Source organism: Wyeomyia smithii, chromosome 2 (assembly GCF_029784165.1).
Source record: "Wyeomyia smithii strain HCP4-BCI-WySm-NY-G18 chromosome 2, ASM2978416v1, whole genome shotgun sequence".
NCBI classification, from domain to species: Eukaryota; Metazoa; Arthropoda; class Insecta; order Diptera; family Culicidae; genus Wyeomyia; species Wyeomyia smithii.
This window is the reverse complement of record NC_073695.1, coordinates 110,216,084-110,236,128: the sequence shown is the minus strand read 5'-3', so window position 1 is coordinate 110,236,128 and position 20,045 is coordinate 110,216,084. Positions and strand designations below refer to the sequence as shown.

At 37.9% G+C, this 20,045-nt stretch overlaps 3 protein-coding genes across 6 annotated transcripts in view; 2 read left to right on the top strand and 1 right to left on the bottom strand.

Annotated features, from left to right (window-relative positions):
- The first annotated feature begins 1,390 nt into the window (after window positions 1-1,390).
- Window positions 1,391-2,489, top strand: LOC129719812 (uncharacterized). The gene is made up of 3 exons (XM_055671218.1): window positions 1,391-1,490; window positions 1,554-1,778; window positions 1,885-2,489. Exons 1-3 carry the CDS (start codon window positions 1,391-1,393, stop codon window positions 2,487-2,489), a joined length of 930 nt encoding a protein of 309 aa, XP_055527193.1.
- A 6,649-nt stretch (window positions 2,490-9,138) lies between these two features.
- Window positions 9,139-20,045, bottom strand: part of LOC129722596 (LIM and SH3 domain protein Lasp) — a 78,356-nt gene continuing 67,449 nt past the window's right edge. For 3 of the 4 annotated variants that reach the window (XM_055676183.1, XM_055676184.1, XM_055676185.1), the window contains 5 exons: window positions 19,624-19,756; window positions 18,740-18,875; window positions 14,261-15,229; window positions 12,004-12,335; window positions 9,139-10,425 (listed from right to left, as the gene is read on the bottom strand). In XM_055676183.1, coding sequence (XP_055532158.1) covers window positions 10,246-10,425; window positions 12,004-12,335; window positions 14,261-15,229; window positions 18,740-18,875; window positions 19,624-19,756 — 1,750 coding nt within the window. In that variant the 3' untranslated portion in view covers window positions 9,139-10,245. Of the gene's footprint in view, window positions 10,426-10,481; window positions 10,576-12,003; window positions 12,336-14,260; window positions 15,230-18,739; window positions 18,876-19,623; window positions 19,757-20,045 lie in introns of all 4 variants that reach the window. The other variant, XM_055676186.1, reaches the window with a different exon arrangement.
- Window positions 11,016-12,588, top strand: LOC129722598 (keratin-associated protein 9-1-like). The gene is made up of 3 exons (XM_055676188.1): window positions 11,016-11,171; window positions 11,232-11,426; window positions 11,504-12,588. Exons 1-3 carry the CDS (start codon window positions 11,081-11,083, stop codon window positions 11,968-11,970), a joined length of 753 nt encoding a protein of 250 aa, XP_055532163.1. The 5' UTR covers window positions 11,016-11,080; the 3' UTR covers window positions 11,971-12,588.

The window sequence follows — 20,045 nt, the reverse complement described above, 5'->3', positions numbered from 1 at the left end:
TCGAACAGTTCGCTCCAATAGTTTGAACATGCACCAAAAATCTATTTTTTTTTTGCTTTAATAACCAGGCAAAAAGGTGATCTTGAATAGTTGAATCTATCAAAATCAAGTTCACAGGACCGACCGCACTTAACACAGGACCGCATTCAAGAGATCTTTGAAGTGGAAATTCAGTAACAATTCACAATCAACGTCAATAGAACAAATTAAACTAAAAATCTTTCAACCATTCAAACATTGTCTAACAAATTTTCTTGGATCGTACACCTCACGACTGTTGAAACTATTTTAACCTGTTAGTTGATTTACTTGAATATTTTCGTTGGGCTTGGAAACCGAATTTCTCGACCAACGACAATATTTTTTTCTCGTACCGTTTTTTACCTAACATTGCTAGAAATGCATATCAGACGCGCTGTACCAGCACTGCCTACGACATTAGGTACAATGTAAGAAAATAATTGTCGTTAGTCAAGATATTCAGTTTTCAACTTGGACAACAATGAAATTCATTAAAAATATATCTACATAAAAACCGTTGCACGTATGCGGGTGGCACTGTACGTTTATCATGAAAAGGCACCCTCGCTATACCAGCACCGGGGAGAACAAAGGATTCTCTCGACGAAAAAGCGGCGAGAGCTCATACGGTCCTTTTGTTGAATGAATGGAATATAAGCGTGATGAAATTTCGAGTGTAAAATGCATTCTCTCCACCGCTAGATGTCGATACTTTAAATAAAGAGATTCTGTCTCGTTTTTGGTTCTTCAGTTGAACAGATGTGACCACCACTTACCGAAAGCCGATTGAGCTGAAATTTTGTATGAGGCCGTTATTTGAAAAGATGAAACATTTAAGCCCTTACTTTTAAACGATATTCCAAAAGTCGATTTTCGGCTAAATATCTCTTGATTTTATCTGAAAATTTTTCGCAGACAAACGCATCAGATTATGTAAAGTCAATCGAAACTTTATAAACAACACTAACAATTCTAATGTTCCACGGCCCAATCTAAGCGAAATAAGAAAGGAATCACTACAACACTAAACAACTTTGCTCAACTGACTAAACTAAAACAAGCCATTCCTAGGTCGCCTTGCTCCGAGCTAGAAGATGTAAAAAAATTGTACAGCTAATCGTTATGCGTATAGCAATGTATACAGTTTAATTCTGCGTGTTACAAAGGTTTGGCGATAATTACTTTTCAGCGTATATCCGGAAAATACTTTTATATTATTATCTGAGAGTAGCTACGGTGTGTTGGAGCAAGAGTGAAATTTCGCATTCGAACGTGTCCGAACTGCAAACATTGTCAGAAAACGGTATTTTTTCGCATAAATTCGGCAAAAATCACGTGCCCTCCGCCATTGCTAATCGAATGCCTTAGAATGGCAGTTACCGGTGGGAGTAGGATCATAATCAGCTTAACTTTACTTCTGTCTATATACGGTGTACTAGCAGTGAGTCCGCCAGCCATACTTCAATGTGGTAAGCTAATTATGGAAAAGTTGTGATAAAACAAGTTATTCACTGATGTTCTAATTCCCATAGGACAATGTCCGCCCAACGAAGTGCTACGACAAAGTCCACCCGCTTGTGAACCAACTTGTTATCAAGATTGCCAACATGTTCCCAGCCAGTATCCTTATGCGTTCTATTACAAACCTACATGCGTCTGCAGACCTGGATTCGTAAGACATCAAGGGATATGTATTCCACGGGAGCAATGTTTTCGTCCACCGTACCAGATGCCACGACCTCAGAATCCAATCGGAAGTGAGTAAATTGAATATTGTCAATTAATTGATGTTTTTATTTTTTTTGAGTGATTCAGTTCAATCTCCAGATATTAACACGACAATTTTTTTTGTACTTTGTTAAGGATACTGTAACTCGAATGAAGACTTATTGCGCAGCCCTCCCTGTTGTGAGCCAACATGCTTCGACGATTGTAGTAACAAAATTTGCCCACTGTCCTTCATTGAGAGACCAACCTGTGTGTGCAAAACAGGACTGGTGCGTCACAATGGCAACTGCATTAATCCACGCCAATGTCCACGATCACGATCACGTGATGAAGATTCTGACGAAGAGGATGATAACGACGATGATAGTTCCGGCGGTGATGATGACAGTGAGGAAAATAATGGTAAAAATCGGAAAAGTAATAGTCGTAGTAGCAGTAGCAACAGCCGTAACGGCAATAGTCGTAGCAGCAAAAACCGTAGCGATAGTAACAGCAGGAGCAATAGCCGTAGTAACAAAAAATCGAATAACTCGGATGATGATTCAAGTGAAGAAAATGACAATTCTAACAACGATAACGTAAGTTTTAAGGAAATTTCGCCGTCATCTTCGCAGAGTGAGCAAAGATCGTGTGGTAAAAATAATATATGTAGCCATCCAAAGCTTCCTTGTCAGAACGGGTGCCTTCCACCACCGCCGGTAGCACCACGTCATCCTTGCGATGCTTGTCGTAGAAACTAACACCAACACTAAATTGTTCAATGAAGTATTTGGAGAAAAATAAAACCAAAATTTCCACTAATGCAACAAATTACTTTCATCAAGAAAATACGAACAAAACAATTCAATGCACGAGCGTGGTAACAATTTTCAGAAAGGAGTTGCTCGGCAACATCTTATACTGTAGTATAGGTTTATTGATCCTCTAACCGCGACTAAGATCCTCTATCTAGTTTACCAGGTTCTACCTTTTCATTGGAATCGCTTGCCAGAGAGTTACGTTTTTGAACCAGGAAAGCAGAAAATAGTCGCTCGGTGCTAAACCTGGCGAATACGAAGGGTGGGGAATTATTTCGTAGCGTAATTCTTCCAACTTATCAATTGTACTGCGAGCAGAATACGCGAGTGCGTTGTCTTGGTCAAAAAGCACTTTTTTCCTAATATTCATCACCACACAAATCCCAAAAAATACTGACCAATACCTTACCGGTTGATTGTTGCGTTTTTGGGTACTTCGGACAACTCTCACCATGCAAAAGCCACTCTGCAACTGTCGATTGTACTCAAAAAAGTACACACTTAAAAAATTTCGCCGAATCTCGGCATTGTTTGTGCCGAGATTTGGACAGCCGAGTGCTCGGCAACCATCTCGGCTGAATCTCTTTTGCCGAGAATCTCGGAAAACCAATATTTGACAGATGTCATTGTATGCCGAGAATCGCGGTACACAGTTGACTGTGCTCTCGGCAAATACAGTCGAGAAGCGGCAAACCAGTCTAACGACCTTTCGGTTATATAAGCCGAATGTTCGGCACAATAAAGAGCCGTCTTTTCAGTGGAATCCAATCGCAGAAAAAGTCTTGCTGTGAATCAGGTAGTTTTCTTTCAAAAGATAAATTATAAGCTCGATGAGTTTTAGTAAGTAAAGAAATTTATTCATACTAAATCTTGAATACCCAACAAACATTTGGGCTGAATAAAACAGCTAATAATTTTAAAATAGCTGAATAAAGTCTGCATACAGGTGAAACGGATTGCCACAACGCTCAGGTTGATTTATCAGCTGAACAAGCAATAAATTCGGGTTAAAAAAAAACTTGTGAAATACTCCACGCCATTATTTAATTGTTGGCTGGTTAAGCGCTATTTCGATTTAAAAAATAGCTATTAGACAACATTAATCAAACACCAAACTAACTGGTTGAATAAACACTTCTTGATACTTCCCAACAAACATTTTTTGGCTAAATAAGCTCTATAAGGTTATAACTAATATTATTCAGCTGACGGCTGAACATAGGTCGAATAATGTATTTCTAAGTGTTTGATCAGATTTTAATCAGTCGGTTCTGGAGAACTAAATCAGCTATCTGTTACATTCGGCTTCCTAAATAGCCGAACACGGGCTTAATAAGAAATAACTCAGCCATTTGAACAACTTTTATACATGCTGATCAGTTCTGTAGAAGCGATTATTCATTCTTTTTACAGCTTGTAGAAAAACTCTTTTACAGCCAATAGCAGCTGGCTTATAGTATAAATAGGCGTCTATATGACAATTCTATGGCTAAAATTGTACATTCTGGTTTTCTGAAAAAGTGTATTTTCAGCTTTATTACAGCTACGATTAATATAATTTAAAATATATAATCGTCTAAATTAGACAATTTTTTTATTATATAGGCGATTCGAACACATCTAAATCTTTCGATTTTTTGCACTTCTGCGTGTATTTTCCATCGCTAATTTTCTATTATTGTTAGTGAAAATTACCTTTTTAGTATCCAATTCTCCAATTTCAATTCCAAAAAAAAATACTCGAATCTCGAACTCATGCTCATGAGGTTCCCGGTAGAACACGTTGCCGATTCGTCTATCTTGACATACATGCATAGGTATCGATTTAACCCGTACATATATTTCCAGTTTATTTCATTAACAGTTCTACATTGGCTGTATATATACTGAATTGTAGCTGAACAAGCGCTTTAGCATTTGTATCCCTAATTGTAGAAATTGTAGAAATCATGGCTAGTTTATCCACTTCGTAAATAGAAACCAACAGTGCAAACGAAAAGTAATGATAGTTTTTGCAGCACGGCTAGCCGTGCAGCCACTAATATTAAAATTCTACAGTGCCTTGTATTAAATCGACCAATTATAGAGGGCCGTCACTTTGACAAAACGTGTTCTATCGTGTTCAAGGGTTATGATACAAATGCTGAAGCGCTTGTTCAGCTACAATTCAGTATATGTACAGCCAATGTAAAATTGTTTATCAAATAAACTAGAAATATATATACGGGTTAAATCGATACGTATGCATGTATGTCAAGATAGACGAATCGGTACCGCGTTCTACCAGGAACCTCATGAGCATGGGTTCGAGATTTGAGACTGGCAGTAAATTAATTGGATACTAAAAAGGTAATTTTCACTAACAATAATATAAAAATATACGATGAAAAATACACACAAAAATGCAAAACATCGAAATATTTAGATGTGTTCGAATCGCCTAAGCAAAAAAAATTGTCTAATTGAGACTATTATATATTTCGAATCATAGCTGTAATAGAGCTGAAAAAGCACTTATATAGACTATAAGCCAGCTACTGTTGGCTGTGAAAGAGTTTTTCTACAAGCTTTACAAAGAATGAATAATCGCTTCTACAGAATCGATCAGCATGTATAAAGTCGTTTAAATGGCTGAGTTATTTCATATTGAGCCCGTGTTCGGCTATTTAGAAAGCCGAATGTAACAGATAGCTGATTTAGTTCTCCAAAACCGACTGATTAAAAGCTGATTAAACACTTAGAAATACATTATTCGACCTATGTTCAGCCGTCAGCTGAATAAGATTAGTTATAAAAGCGCTTATTCGGCCAAAAAATGTTTCTTGGGTACTTATTTTTATCTTGCTCGCCAGTAGGGCATTGAGCTAAACATCTAATCTGAAATTACGTCTAATGCCTATCCCTAAAACAAATACAATATTGTATTCACACGATTTGAAACTTTTTGAGTTCCAGCCACTTCCCACCAAACTGTACTACATTTTTTTCGGCTACCGGATTGTAAACACTTGTAATTTGCACAAATTTCAGCCAAACTTGTATCTGATTCCTGTTTGCTCACCCGTAACACGCATAAATTTGCACTAAGAGAAATGGCGGCAATTCGTTCATGAGAATGACGGCAACGAGTAAAATTTGTGCCGAGATACCAGTAATGTTTTTGCTGACCTCGGCATCAACAGTTTTTAACGATAAATTCGGCAAAAAATAGAGACGAGATTCGTCAAGCTTAGTTTTTTGGACGAAGTCTCGGCAAAATGATCTGACAACTGTCGGCAACCGGCATTTTTTTGCTGACATACCGGTTGAATCCAAAGTTGCCGAGTGAACTCGGATGTTTTTTTGCCGAGCTCGAGATCCAGTTTTAAGTGTGTACAGTGACTGGCTTAAAATAGATCCATCCCTAGTATAAAGACTTTTGAAACTAACTATAATTTCAAATTAAGGGCAGAAGACCTCCAAACTTCATGTTCCTATAGACATATTGATTGTTATTTGAAAAAGATTTTAAAAACATATGTTCACTTTTCGGTTTGTTTTTAAAGTATGACAGAAAAAGAGATCCGCTTCATGTTTTTTTTAAACAAAACAATAGTTAAAACAAACCGAAACAAACTTACTTACCTTACCAATCAGACGAGAGCCTTGGTTGCTCGTGCTGTATCAAGAAATTGGCGCCATGTTGCTCGGTTTTGAGCTGTGTTTCGCCAGTTCCCCAGGAGTCTCATCACCCGCAAGTCTCCTTCGATCTGATCGAGCCATCGTGCACGCTGCGCCCCTCTATTTCTGGTGCCGGTAGGGTTGCTGAAAAGAAGTGATAACAACCTATTGACTTTCGCCAGGTGTGCAATGGGATTCTCTCCAAGCAGCGCGTGCAGTTCGTGGTTCATGCGCCGTCGCCATTCTCCGTTGTCCGTCTCTACTCCACCGTAGATAGTCCGCAGCACCTTCCGTTAAAAAACTCCAAGAGTGTTAAGGTCCTCCGCGAGAAGCGTTGTTGTCTCGATCCCGTAGAGGACTACCGGTCTTATCAGGGTTTTGTACAGCGTCAACTTCGTACGTCGTCGCACTCGACTCGATCGAAGTGTCTTCCGAAGTGATTTCCTGCCTGGATGCGTCACTGGATCTCTTTGCTGGTGTTATTGTCACCAGTGACCCCAAATACACGAACTCATCGATCACCTCAAGCTCATCACCGTCTACAGAGACTTGAGTTGGGAGGCTGATGTTGATCTCCTAGGAGCCTATCGCTCGCATGTATGTTGTTTTCGACGCATTTATCCGCAGTACGATCCATCCAGCTCCGGCTTTCAGTAGGGCGTAATTTTCCTCCGCCGTCGCAAAGTTACGTGATATGATGTCGAAGTCATCCGCGAAGCCCAGAAGCTGAACATTCAAATGTTTTTGTTCCTAGTTTTTTCAAACACCATGATTTTTATTTAAGAAACATAAAAGTCAACCTTCTAGCTAAATTAGGAGGTTGACTTTTATGTTTCTTAAATAAAAATCATGGTATGTTGAAAAAACACAAGTTTTTGTGATAATTTCTTTTATGTGCCGGTCACTGTGATGGATCGCCGCAAAATTATGTCTTACTGCGCGAAATCAACGCCAGATTCTTTATCGAGAGTTTGACATCCTGGGCTTTTCGTCAACTGGTAAGGAACGCGGCAGCCATCACGCGCACAGCTTCTCCATGAGAAAATATTCAAGAATGATATTACCAACGCCTTCCTTTGCAATGATAATGATCCAGCCCATGTTTTGAAAGGTGGTGATAAATAAAGCATTCTTAAAATTGTCGATTAATTCGTAACGTGTCACAGCGATGTCATCTCCCAGCTGGTCCCGAGGTACGATGCTGGCCTAACAAGCCAGTCGTCGTAAAATCGAGTCTCAGCTCGGGAGAAGACTGTAAGTGTCAGTAGGATCGTAGCGCTAGCCCCGAAATTGTCCTGTACACTAAGGCGACATCCATTAAGTACTTCACGCAAATTTTGATTGAATTTTGGCTAGAAACGATTTGAACAAACTTTGTTACAGACTCAGTAACGATACAATGAACGTGATCTCGCATTCTAAAAGTTTCATTGCAGCTAGTAGTACAGAACCTGAGATACAGAACTAATGTTAACACTAACAGAGTCAATACAGTCACAGTTTTCTCAAAACAATGAATAAACGTCATTGCATTTTTTTTCACAGGGTATTGTTTTTGCTTAATTAGTTCCAGTGTGATTATTAAACAAAAATTAGTGAATAAAAAGGAGGTAAACCAAACAATTTTTCCATTTTTGTTTTCAAATATTTTTCATGTGACGTCGAACGGGGAGTATAATCCCCCCAACGTCACAAATCGTCACGATTTCTTTAACCCCCTCTACCACCCCCCCCCCCCCTGTATGCGTGACGTACTTTATGGATGCCGCCTAAACTGTTGGCTGCGAAGTCTATGTATAATAAACAGAAGGTCGAGTTCCGAATCGGAACGTAGCCCCAAGCCTTTGCTTTGCTTTTGTCACAACAATGTAAGCCGGGAAGTAAGGAGACAAATAGCTGTCTTAAAAAACATTTTTACGTAGCAAGTTGAGATCCCGCACCTAGCACGTTCGTTACAAAATTGACACTTCAGAAAACTGGTTTAGAACAACCAAACTTGTTCGAAAAAGATGGCCGATCAGCGATGAGCGCTTGTCAGGGTGGCGAAAAATGTTCACAAATAAATTCCCTGATTTTTCCTGAAATATAACATTAATTCGCGTTGACGGTGTTGCTGATATTTGTTTGGTTTTTGCATGCGAAAAAGAAGGAAGGAAATATTTTTGCTTTTGTCATCACGCACATTTTGACAATTGCATATGAGAGATCACGTAGGTGCGAACAGCCTTCAAAATCTCTTTCAACGCGAATAACCCGAATTTCCCTGATATTTCTAAGCACAAAAATGAACGTAACTTCAAAATCCCAGTGAAAAAAAAGTGTTCGATCGGATACAAAACCAAACAGTAAAGGTACCGCATTAAACTTCTACGTTAAAAAAATCGTTTTGGCGTTAAAGAGCCGTTCCAAAAAGAATCGCGTCTCGGTTAAAAATTTTTCCCTGATTGTTTTTCAGTTTTTCCCTGATTTCCCTGATCGAAAAATGAACTCCCTGTCATTCCCTAATTTTCCAAGGTTTCCCAGGTTTTTGACACCCTGGCTTGTAATTTTCGACCCTAAAATCTTGCGTTCAATACTCGGACGTAGCGTTGATTGTGGCACAGGCATATTAATGAAAGGCAAAGCAAAAACTGGCAGAGAACTTAACGCCGAGTACGCGATGGACCTCCCACATGTTGGAAGTGTGGATTGGACGAGAACGCCAGATTGGTTGGTGTTTAAGATACTTGTAGAGAACTAGGCTTTGATCAACACGACCGAGCAGTAGATCGACGACTGACCTGCCGTCACAGAGGGAGTAAATCAATTTGCGATGTTAGCAGGGATAAATTAATATTTTTTTCATTTCAAAGCAACTGTCTGTTTTCAAGGGAAACATACTCTGGATTGTTTCTCTATATTAGTTTCTAGCAGATGAACGATAGATAGGAAGTCTGAATTTACCTCTTTGTTTTTCTCTTCAGCAGTATTACTAGAGTTACAAAATTTTTTCGTGTTTATCTAACATTAGCACTTGTATATGTGTTGCTTATTGACTTGGGTTGTTATATTATAAATTAGCTTGTTTGAAAAGGAATAAAATATATTCAAGTGTGTGTATATGTACGTAGTAAATTTGCGTGTTGCCATACTATTGTGTCTAAAACTAACAAGTAAATTTTGCTTCGTTCTTGTTTGCTATTATTAACAATTATTATGCTGAATTAAACGAATGACACAAACAATCACTAGATATTTCCGAGTGGAAGTTGTATTATTTCATTTGCTTGAAAGTCGTTAACTGAGCCAATGGGTATTGTAACAGAAAATAATAGGCCGAAAGATATTTTCGAATACACATTCATCTATCACAGAATCTGTATACAACAAACGGAAGCTCATATCTCATCAGACGAACAATTTTGATCAACCTTTCTCTAAAAAACCTGTATAATTGACACTATAAAAAATTGCATCCAAAAGGGAGTTCCATTGCGTAAACAAAGGCACGATTCTACTTAGTCTCCTGTAGGTTACGCCAGTCGAATAATACGGTATTTTCCGAATATGCTAGTGCTATGCGAATCTACTCGATTTTATTGACGTATAAATATATAAACTGAGAATGTTTACAGTATTAATAAATGCTGCAAAGTTAGCTGGTTTTTCAACATTCGTTTTAATTCAACAATATTAAGCTGCTTTTAGAAACGCTACAATATATTCAGCACCTTTCACTGAATATGACTTTATATTTGAGGGTTCAAGAAAATAACGCGAATATCAAAATAATAACAAGAAAATAAAATTAAAAACACATGCTGTTCGCAATTTTTCCCACTATTGTATCGTAAATTAGTTGTAGAGTAATTTAAATTAGCTCATTTTTTTTCTCTTTTTACACTAGACAAGAAAACTATAAGATTGGTAATATTGTAATCGCAGAGCTCTACATCATCATTTTTTTGCCAGCGTCGGAATTCGACTTTACGATTATCGTCCGATACCCATGGTATTCGATTTAGTTGCACAGTGCGACGACACCGCAACGCGTGGACATTTATATTTTAACCAATTCGACGTAGTTCGCTGGCAGCATTCCTGTTTGGCCCGTTCGCTCGACTCGTCCCGTCATCCAGCCGGAATCGATCGAGTTTACCTCGATGATCAGGTCACCCTCGGTGAAGCCGACCTCGTCACTATCCTGGGCCTCATAATCGTAAAGTGCTCGATACACCCGCTAGAAAAAAGTACACAAAATTAAATTTGACCACGTTATGTATATTGCTACCTTACAAAAATCATTCGTTCGACCGCTGCATTTTGTTTTAATGTATCTCTACAGCAAAGCGTAAAAAGTATGACTGATATATAGAGAAAAGGTAAATGACTTTGTTTAAAGTCATGAAAAGAAAACAAGAGTTAATTTGCTTCTATTTATGCTGTGGTGTCACGAAAATCACGCTCGCATGTTCTAAACTAACGACTAACTAAACCAAGTTGATAACGAGAGCTACGTAAGTTCTAACGAATTTCTTTAGAGTACTGATATTCTACTTGATCTTGTTAACGACATCATCCTGGAAATCAATATATCAAGTGCCTATTTATGTTTGATGATTAATGTGAATTTTTGCAGAATATTTGTGTTAGTAGAATGTAAGTATTTGAAATCCACTCCGAAATTCGGAAAACCAATGCACGAGGTGTTTGTCAATCTCTTTCTTTTTCTTTTTGGTTAAATACACTTCCTCGCTGAGAAATGAACGTAGCTATCGTCACATTTTACGTGCTTATAGTACCGAGTACGATTCATACTCTCAGACTGCAGTATATAACTGAAAACGCACCAAACGGACACGTTTAGTTACCGGAACAAGCAAAACAAAGCAGTTATGCGAACGTTACTTTTTCTGTTTCTGCTACCTTACTCATTTGTATTGGGACTCTCGATAGTAGCTAACACTCCAAGATCCATCATGTGCAGTAAGTTCATGTTTAGAATGGCCATTCAGGCAGAAAGCAGGTAAAAGAGCATCTTTTTAGGAACATGCAAACGAGATGAAGTTCTTAGTGAAGTGGTCCCATGTTGTGAACCGACGTGTGAAAATGATTGCTCGTTGGCGAATTGCCCCAAAAAAGTGATTTATAAGCAGACCTGCGTTTGTCGGCCGGGATATGTCAGACACCAAGGAGAATGTATTGCGGAAACCGATTGTCCATCAGTTGAAGATAGTTTACGTGAGTTTCAATTTTCAACACTTATTTCGTTCAACCTGGAGCAATTGTAAGTGTAAAAGATTTTTTTTAAATTGCAGCAACTTGCCGTTCTAACGAAGAACTGCAGCCTACACCGCCGTGTTGTGAACCGTCCTGCTTGAGGAACTGCACAAATGTTATATGTCGCACAGAGCTAGTTCACAAGCCCACGTGCGTTTGCGAGCAGGGCTGTGTAAGACACAACGGCCGTTGTATTAAACCGGACCAATGTCCTACATGTGGCCCATACGCTCGGTTTAGCCATTGCACACCGTGCTGTGAACCGACGTGCTACGACGACTGCTCACAGATTCTGTGCCTGAAGCCTTGTTCGGGAGGACCCAGGTGTCTTTGCCAACCGGGTTATGTCAAACATAGAGGAATGTGTATCCGGAAGGAAGCTTGTCCTTTGGAAAGTGCTAGCATAGAAGCGGCTAGTAGTGAGGAAGAAAACTTCAATCCACTTTCCCAGCAAACCAATGATTTAGAAGATATATTCTTTCGAGACTTTCCAAATTATTTATAAATTAAATCAACAGTTTAGTGAAATGAAACTTACCACTTTACCCATAGGTTTCGTAACTGGAGTTGATGTTGGAGCGCTAAACTGTTGAGGTGGCTGAATGTATTGTGACTGTGCTTGTTGCTGCTGTTGTTGTTGAAGGTGCGATTGTCTCTGCTGTTGTTGTTGTTGTTGTTGCTGTTGTTGATATAACTGTTGCTGCTGTTGTTGTTGCTGGTGATGTTGATGAGCTGCATGTTGATGATGGTACATAGGATTGTGCTGCTGTTGCTGTGGTTGTTGAGTTTCCGTTGCAATCGAACCGTAATAGCCATTTACTGGATCGATATCATTGACTGATCCAATTCTCCGGTTGTTATTTGCATTTACTGAAATGAAATCGTTCACTTATTGGTTAGTAATGCAATGCCAAAGAGAAAATCGTGATTCTTATTAACTTCTAACCTTGGATGAATGATATGTGTATGTTAAAAGTTTTAATAAACTATCCATTTTATGCATTGGAAATTGCAAAAAAAAAACCAATTGCCTTGAGGCATAACATTTACGATTACTTTACTATCTTTCAGCTCCATTTAATGAATTCGTCATACTGCAGATGCAATACATAATGACTATAGCGATGATGATTTTTGGCCCTTTGGCTAGTAATAAATTCTCTACAAGAGTTCCTTTTGTTATCTTAATTCCATTCGAGTTTAAAATGTAACTAGACACTCAATTGTACTAAAATGTATCCAAAGAAATTACAAAACCATAAACATAGCAAAAAACGGAAAATGACAACAGCAAAGACTACAAACGTACGTGTGCAAACCTTTATGCACTATCCCACTGGCTGGTAATAAATTTTCGACATTGACAAGAGTGTTACGGGTATCCACGGAACAGCGTCTAACAGAAAAAAACGACACTATTGAAGCGCACGGGCATTCACACATCTTTTGCGGATGCATATTTGATGTATATTTGCTCATTCAAGTCATTCAACTACGCAGACAGAATGCAAAAATGTACCTGAGCAGTGCCGAATTTCTATCTCGACGTGATGTAGAAGCCACTGAAAACATTGGCTTTTGTTGGTGAAAGTATAGTAGGTAAGTGTATATTTGGAAACGAAAGTGAATAAGGCTAATATGAAAAAACGACATTAATTCTCTGAGTTTTCTGAAATTAGGGGCATGATTTTCTGAGTCATAATTGGGAATTCCAAAAATTATGAATAGTATCATTAAATTCAACAATTTATTGAAGGAGTATCTTGCACTGCTAGTTTGAACTATAAAAGTTAAGTAAAAGTGGCGCAAAATTGTTTGTGCCATAATAGCTATTTTAACAATATCCTTTTGAAAAAAAATTTACATGCAATATCTTCAGCCTTCTTTTAATTGCGATATTAAAAGTTTCATTATAAAAAGTTTTCAGTTAACCTGGACTCTAACAGTCCAACAGTTCTGTGAATCAGAACTCTGTACTAGTACTAACTGTATTACTAATACAAATTTAGATCTATTACTTGCTTTTGATGACGACATGTAGTACCTTAAACATTAGTTCAATCAAATAGTGTTAAGATCAACTGTACCGGAGATCTGCCGTTTAATGCTTGATCCGTTGCCATAAAACGAGTAAGGTTAACTTTACCAATGCTCAATATTTTGCATATTTGCATATTTTTCTCAAGACAAATTTTTTTGCCAAGGTAAAATATAAGAGTATTCAAGACTCAAGAAGAATAGTGTTTTTTTTTGCACAAAGCAAATAATGATAAAATTTTATTCTATAGTTCGAGAATTGAGATTGGTACAGTATACTACTATAGCTTGAAAATAAGGATACTACACACAAGCACGGACAGTTATGAAGAAGCATTGCGCTTACTAAATGGCGATAGCGCATAGAAAATTAACTGTAGATCACAAAAACGTTTAGATAATAATACAATAGATCAAAACACTGGTCGCAGTATTAGAATCCATACAAAAATAGCATAAAAGATCCAAGGAAGAATGTATCATTATCATTCGGTTTAGCTTACAAAGCCTAATTTTGTCAAGTTCCACGATAAGGTAAGCTATCCAAGTTGCGTATGCAACATACAATGTTTTAATCAATACTGAGCCTACACTGTGATAACAGGATGAAAATAGGCGAATGTTTCGGGAGAAGTGCGGAAGAACACGATGAAATTGAGCACTAATTTACATGATACGCAAAACAACCGACAAACGACATTGTTTGCAGTTAGCTATGATTATACAATTGAGTATTGCAAATAATTGGGTCAACTTACGACTTCCGGAGCTGAAGATGAGAGTCGCACTCTGTCGATTTGGTTGCGGAATGTTTCTTGGTCCATCGGTTAGCGGATCGTAGTCGGCAATCTTCCCAATGTTGCCTCCATTAGTGTTGACTACGTTACCATTGTTATACTGATATTGTTGCTGCTGTTGTTGTGCGTATTGTTGCTGTTGTCCGTTGTATCTCTGGTGTTGCTGTTGTTGTTGTTGCTGTTGTGAGTGGGCATAGCCACCATCACCTTGCTGGTGATGCTGCACGTGATGGTGTTGTTGCATATGGTGGTAATTGTGAGCAGAACCATTGCTTCGTTCATTACCACCCCCACCACCCCCTGCAACACCAGCTTGTTGTTGGCTATGATGGTAGTGAGCGTTGTAGTTGTTGTTATTATTAACCATTGCGGCATTTGGATTTGGCCGAGCATAATTATCATATGGGTCATAATACTTCTGATTGTTAATCATTCCTCCCGAAGGAGCTTGAGAACTTTGCAGCACTGTTTGACGCACCACATCGTTCGTATGAGTACTGCTATTGCTGCTACTATTGCTATTGTGATGGTAGTGGTTAGGCTGCTGCTGAGCAGGAGCTTGCTGGTAAGGTTGTGGAGGAGCCTGGACGCCGCCATAGCCCGCTTTACTGTAGTTATTATTGGCAACTTGGTACGCCTGTGATGGTTGGTAGTTATTCTGAGCCAGATTTAAGTTGCTCAGATTATGCTTAGTAAGCGTTGAGGTTGGAGTTATTTGCGCCTGCTGAGACACGGCTGCCGTCGGATTCGCAGCTGCAGTTGCACTGGGGCCCATCGATGATAGTGACGAGGATGAGCCGGTCATCGATGCTTGAGACAACGAATGTGATGTTGGGGCCACAACCGGTGGTGGTGGAGGAGGTTGATAATGAGGAAGCGATTCAGCTGCCAGTTGCTCGGAAAAGTATTCCGATTCCAACTCGTTGTTGTCTGTTGGGTGTGGATTCAAGGATCCATCAGTTGTTGGAGTTGTGGCAGGATTGATGTGATTGGTGTAACAAGATGACGATTGGGTGTGTGATGATGTGTTTCGTTAATGATTGACGAGTGACGACAACGTGATGCAATTTATGAAAAAAAGAAGCAGAGAAAAAGCATATTGTAATAGGCATTGTTAGAGGTACATCAATATTTAGGGTCGTACTGGGTAAAAACAGAGTGTTAAGTAGCATACACTTGCATTGAAAATACACTGGAGTCTTTTTTTACGCGGTTCATTTTTATGCGTTTTACTAAACGCGATTATTTTACAATAACGCGGATTATTTTTGTGTGATTTAGAAGACTATTTGTACGCGGTAACAAATAAGTTTAGTATAAGTACATCTAATCTAACCTTTAAAAAACGATACGATCAACCGCGTAGAAAAAGACCCCAGTGTAAAACTATAAAAATAATACAGCATATGAACAGTTATATTTACAATGATTTTGAGGATCGTAAGCAAGTAAGTCTTTTCAATTAAATTGGACATTGAAGAAAGAATGTTTTATTTTCAAGAAGGAAAAGTTTTTTCTCGAACACTTTCATTTTTCACTCCACGTGCTTTGTATGTTGAATAGTTAGCATCGGAAATAGACCAGAAATAACGTTGTTGAATAAGCGACGTTGGCAGAGAGACACAAGGAAATCGAAAATTTGTCGCCAATTTGTCAATTTAAATTTATTTCCGTGCTGTCGTTTGAGTACCTTCAGGCGGTTTGATTTTATTGGCAGCGTTGAGTGCAGCATCTTGCCTTACCAGAACAACAAACTTCTTCGTGAGTGCGTGAGTTTGAAAGTTCGAAGCATAACTATACACTTATAACATTTTAGATCAACTGAATTGCCAAGCATCTAACTGATCTGAATGTTAACGTTGAAAATTTTTCTCTTCTTAAAAATAAGATCATAATTAGTTCGTGTATGTTTTCTTGTATGTACGCCATTTTTAAAGATAACGCAATACAAGGGCAAAACACATAAAATTTTGAGGCAGATAATCGTCTTGGAACAACAGATCTTTGTGCCCAAGATACAAGAAAAGTGGAGTGCTAACATTCCGCTGTCGGAATTTAAATTTACTGTTTATTGGACACATACTTTGCAGACAATTAATAAGTATACAGTACAATTGCGGAGCTAGAAGTGACATCAACAGAGAGGCTAGTCTTAAAGTACGACGCCAAACCTAGCTAAACTAAAGATGATATATTGAAATAAGTTATAGGTAAACGTAAAGGTAAACACTCTCGCACACTTCAAAGCCATTTATATTTTATGAAAAAGCAGTAAATAAAAAGCACTGAAAATATTCATTGCTCCACTCAAATTCAAAACTTATGTCAGGCCCCAACCTTCAACTGAAACCATACACTTACTTGGTATACGCACAGTATACATCGTTTAACAAACGTGTTTTTATTTTCGTGAGACACAATGTATCAAACAAAGTTTGCAAAACAATGGGTGTTTCTGAGCCGCCTAAAATTGACCATTGATGCATACCATTACATCATTAGAGTGGTAAAGTGTACTGGAACTCACTGTAACGGTTGTTGTTTGGACGTTAGTTAGCAATAAAAAAAGAAAACGACTGCACACCAGCGACGACAATATATATGAAAGTTGTCGGACACTAGCCTTGTCAAGTTCGTTCTGGGAATGTGCCTCTGCTGCAAAATGTTCACAATGACCGCCAAGTTGTCAACGGAGAAAAACAGTGTAAAGTATTCATCTGACCGTGGTGCTTCTGGGTACCTTACATAACAGTAAAGGTATTTGTAGCAGTAAAACACCATGGTGTCTTTTGTTATTGTTATAGTTTTTTTAGAGTGACATTCTTCTTGCAGTAGATTGATGAATCATGCGTGAGAAATCGTCGAAGTTGGTGCACTCGACCATTGTTTCAAAACTGCATACAAAATCGAATTTGATTGTGATTTTATTGTGTGGAAACTACATTTTTATGCAGGTACCTGTAATCATATTAAAAGTTACTTGAACCGCGGGAGTGATCAGGAGGAAATACTAAGCGTCTTCGGTCATTCTTTTGACACTTGAAAGAAGTATGATAAACAGTAGACGGGTAGTAGTGGAAAATGAGAAAGATTAAATCATAGAAAAGCTAAAAGAAATCTGTAAAAAATGTGAAATTTATAAATATACTTTATAATGAATTTTCTTAATTTTTTTCGTTAGTTCGAAATTATTTGTAGGCATCTACATTTGAAGTTAATTGTTAGACTGCTAAAACTACAACAACAACATCTCGCGAATTGCATAATTTGAATAATACGTGGTCCATCAACACATATAGAAGATTAAGAGGTTATATGCGTTTATAAGATATAAAAAAAGATGCATAGTTTAACGAATATTATCTCTAAATTTTGTCAAATTAGAAACCTTTGCACTAAAATAACGATAACTCACTTATCTCAGTACTGCAACTTTTGAACAATGTAAAAGTTTGCGCGAAACTGCAAACTCGATTTTATTTAATCGTTACAATATTCACGACGTTTCTAAATTGAATCTTTTAAAAAAACTGAAGTGTTGAAATTTTGTTACTAACTACAACAGCTAACACATTAAAAATCCGAATTAAGGCATTTTTCAAGTCTCAAATGTCATGTTTCAAATATAAGATCAATAATAAATGGCAAACTGTGCGATTTAATCAAAATACACAACAATATAATTCTACTTATTTGAGAGAAGTATGTGAGAATCCGACATGTTTGGTTATAATATTTACGTGAACTTCCATTATAACTGGACAAGGTTGTTATGAATTAGCTTGCGTATTCGCATGAAATGCTTTTAATGCCTTACTAAAGAAATCGGTACATAGAGGACAGGTTTACTGTTTCCGTTTTTCTAATAACATTGTGAAATGGTATTACATAAAACGTTAAACTAAATCGTGCTTCTAATTAAAATATCAAAACACTTCGCTTTCAAGATACACTCGTTAATTTGAATGTGACTAAATGTTATGAAAATGTTTTTTGAATCGCTGATTGAGAGAATTTAGGAAAACGCATTGTTAAATTGATTGATAAATATACATGACTCGGCCATAAATTTATCAAACCAGATTCAGTACGTTAAATGTTAGTAAATCTATGAGTTGACTAATAATCAAATCTAACCAAACTGTCACACAGATTTCGAATAAACAACCCTAACAAATTAGGTTGCTAAGGCGTAAACTACTTGTTAATTTAAATGAATGCAAACAATTAAGATTTCTCCAGGCAAGAAAGGTTAGGCATCATGATAAGTGAATGTTTATCATTCAATCCACAAAGCAAATAAGAAACAAAACCTAAAAGCAAGTGAGTGAAAACCGAAACTACTCTACTGCGACCAGCTGGAGGATTCGTTAGCTTAGCTTCTCTCAGCGCTGCCCTCGTTCCCCACCCTCAAAAATGAGAAGTTGCAAACTCACTTACCTTTACTATCGATAATTTCTGTACATTCTCTTTGTCTTTCCATGGCAGCTTTCTTCTGTAAGTCCCCGTGATAGGCTACGTTGGAAATGTTTTTCGTGTTTTGCTTGATTCGCAGCGTTTCGGGATCATCAGCGACCTTGTTTTTGTTGATGTTGTTGTTGTTGTTGTAACAGTGATGGTCGTTAATCGCAGTATTTCACCATTCATTCGAATCCATTCGAGGAACAGCGCGGCAAAACAAGAGCACATCCGGGGGCCACACGTTTTCCGAACCCGGTGCACAAAGCAGCGTTCGTCGTCCGCAGTTTTTGTTCAAGTTCCGTCAAGAAGATGGAATGGTTTGATTGTTCGTTTGTTTATTTGTTGTCGACGCGATCGCGAGCAGCATGCCAAGAGGTTGTTCATCATTTCAAGTAGACCAAACATAGAGAAAGAAAAAAAAAGAAATCGAGAAAAAAACAAACGTGGATTAGGCGAATCCTAGGCGATTGAGTTTTACGTAAAAAGTGTTGGACGAACTCTGTTCGAAAATAGTGAAATTGTGTACTACTTTTAGCAATTTAATAATTTTCGGAATTGTCAAGTTTGAATTGTGAACTATAATACAATCACAATCATGTTTTAAATGCCTACAAGTTTTTTGTATTGACAACATGCATCAATAAAAAAAAAGAAATAAACATATTAACTTGATCAGCTGGTCCATCGAACTGATCGGTGCATGGTTTTCACCCACATTATGTTCGAAACGTGGTTTGTTCAAATTTTATACTAATAAAATTTGACCTAGTTCAAATCGACTACTGTAACTTTTATTACATTCTGTCTACATGACCAAGTTGGAGTAGAATCTAGTAAATTTCCACTGTGAAGTTTTACCTTACCTGAGTAACTTTTCCTTTCTGCTTTTCAAAGTCCGCATGATATTTAACATTGGACTGAATTTTGGTGTTTTCGGCTATCCGCTTCAATTCCGGAGTTTCTGCAATTGTGGTGGCTTTGGCTTTTGGGATGTGTCTGAAATACATAAAACAAAAAAAGGAAAATCAGACATGTTCGTTATACTAATCTACGCAATTTTCCATTGATAAAAGTTATACAGTTGGCGGTAACTTCAAGCATGTGCAGACCCGCAGAAACAACTTCACGATGAGACCATTATGCATATCAGACAAGGTCTGTCACAGTACATTTTCCGTCGCCAATCTATGGTAATTACATGCATAGTTGACATTCCTTCACCACTTTTGTGTCTCGGTCCTTAAATACCGCAGAGAGTCGCAGTCACTTGAAAGACGACAATGGT

Excerpts from the sequence above, each read along its gene's own strand:
- LOC129719812 (XM_055671218.1), top strand. The coding sequence starts at position 1,391 with ATGGCAGTTACCGGTGGGAGTAGGATCATAATCAGCTTAACTTTACTT. Across the intron at positions 1,491-1,553 it reads GCCAGCCATACTTCAATGTG|GACAATGTCCGCCCAACGAA; the intron begins GTAAGCTAATTA and ends TAATTCCCATAG. Across the intron at positions 1,779-1,884 it reads ACCTCAGAATCCAATCGGAA|GATACTGTAACTCGAATGAA; the intron begins GTGAGTAAATTG and ends TACTTTGTTAAG.
- LOC129722598 (XM_055676188.1), top strand. The coding sequence starts at position 11,081 with ATGCGAACGTTACTTTTTCTGTTTCTGCTACCTTACTCATTTGTATTG. Across the intron at positions 11,172-11,231 it reads TCCAAGATCCATCATGTGCA|GAACATGCAAACGAGATGAA; the intron begins GTAAGTTCATGT and ends GCATCTTTTTAG. Across the intron at positions 11,427-11,503 it reads ATCAGTTGAAGATAGTTTAC|CAACTTGCCGTTCTAACGAA; the intron begins GTGAGTTTCAAT and ends TTTAAATTGCAG.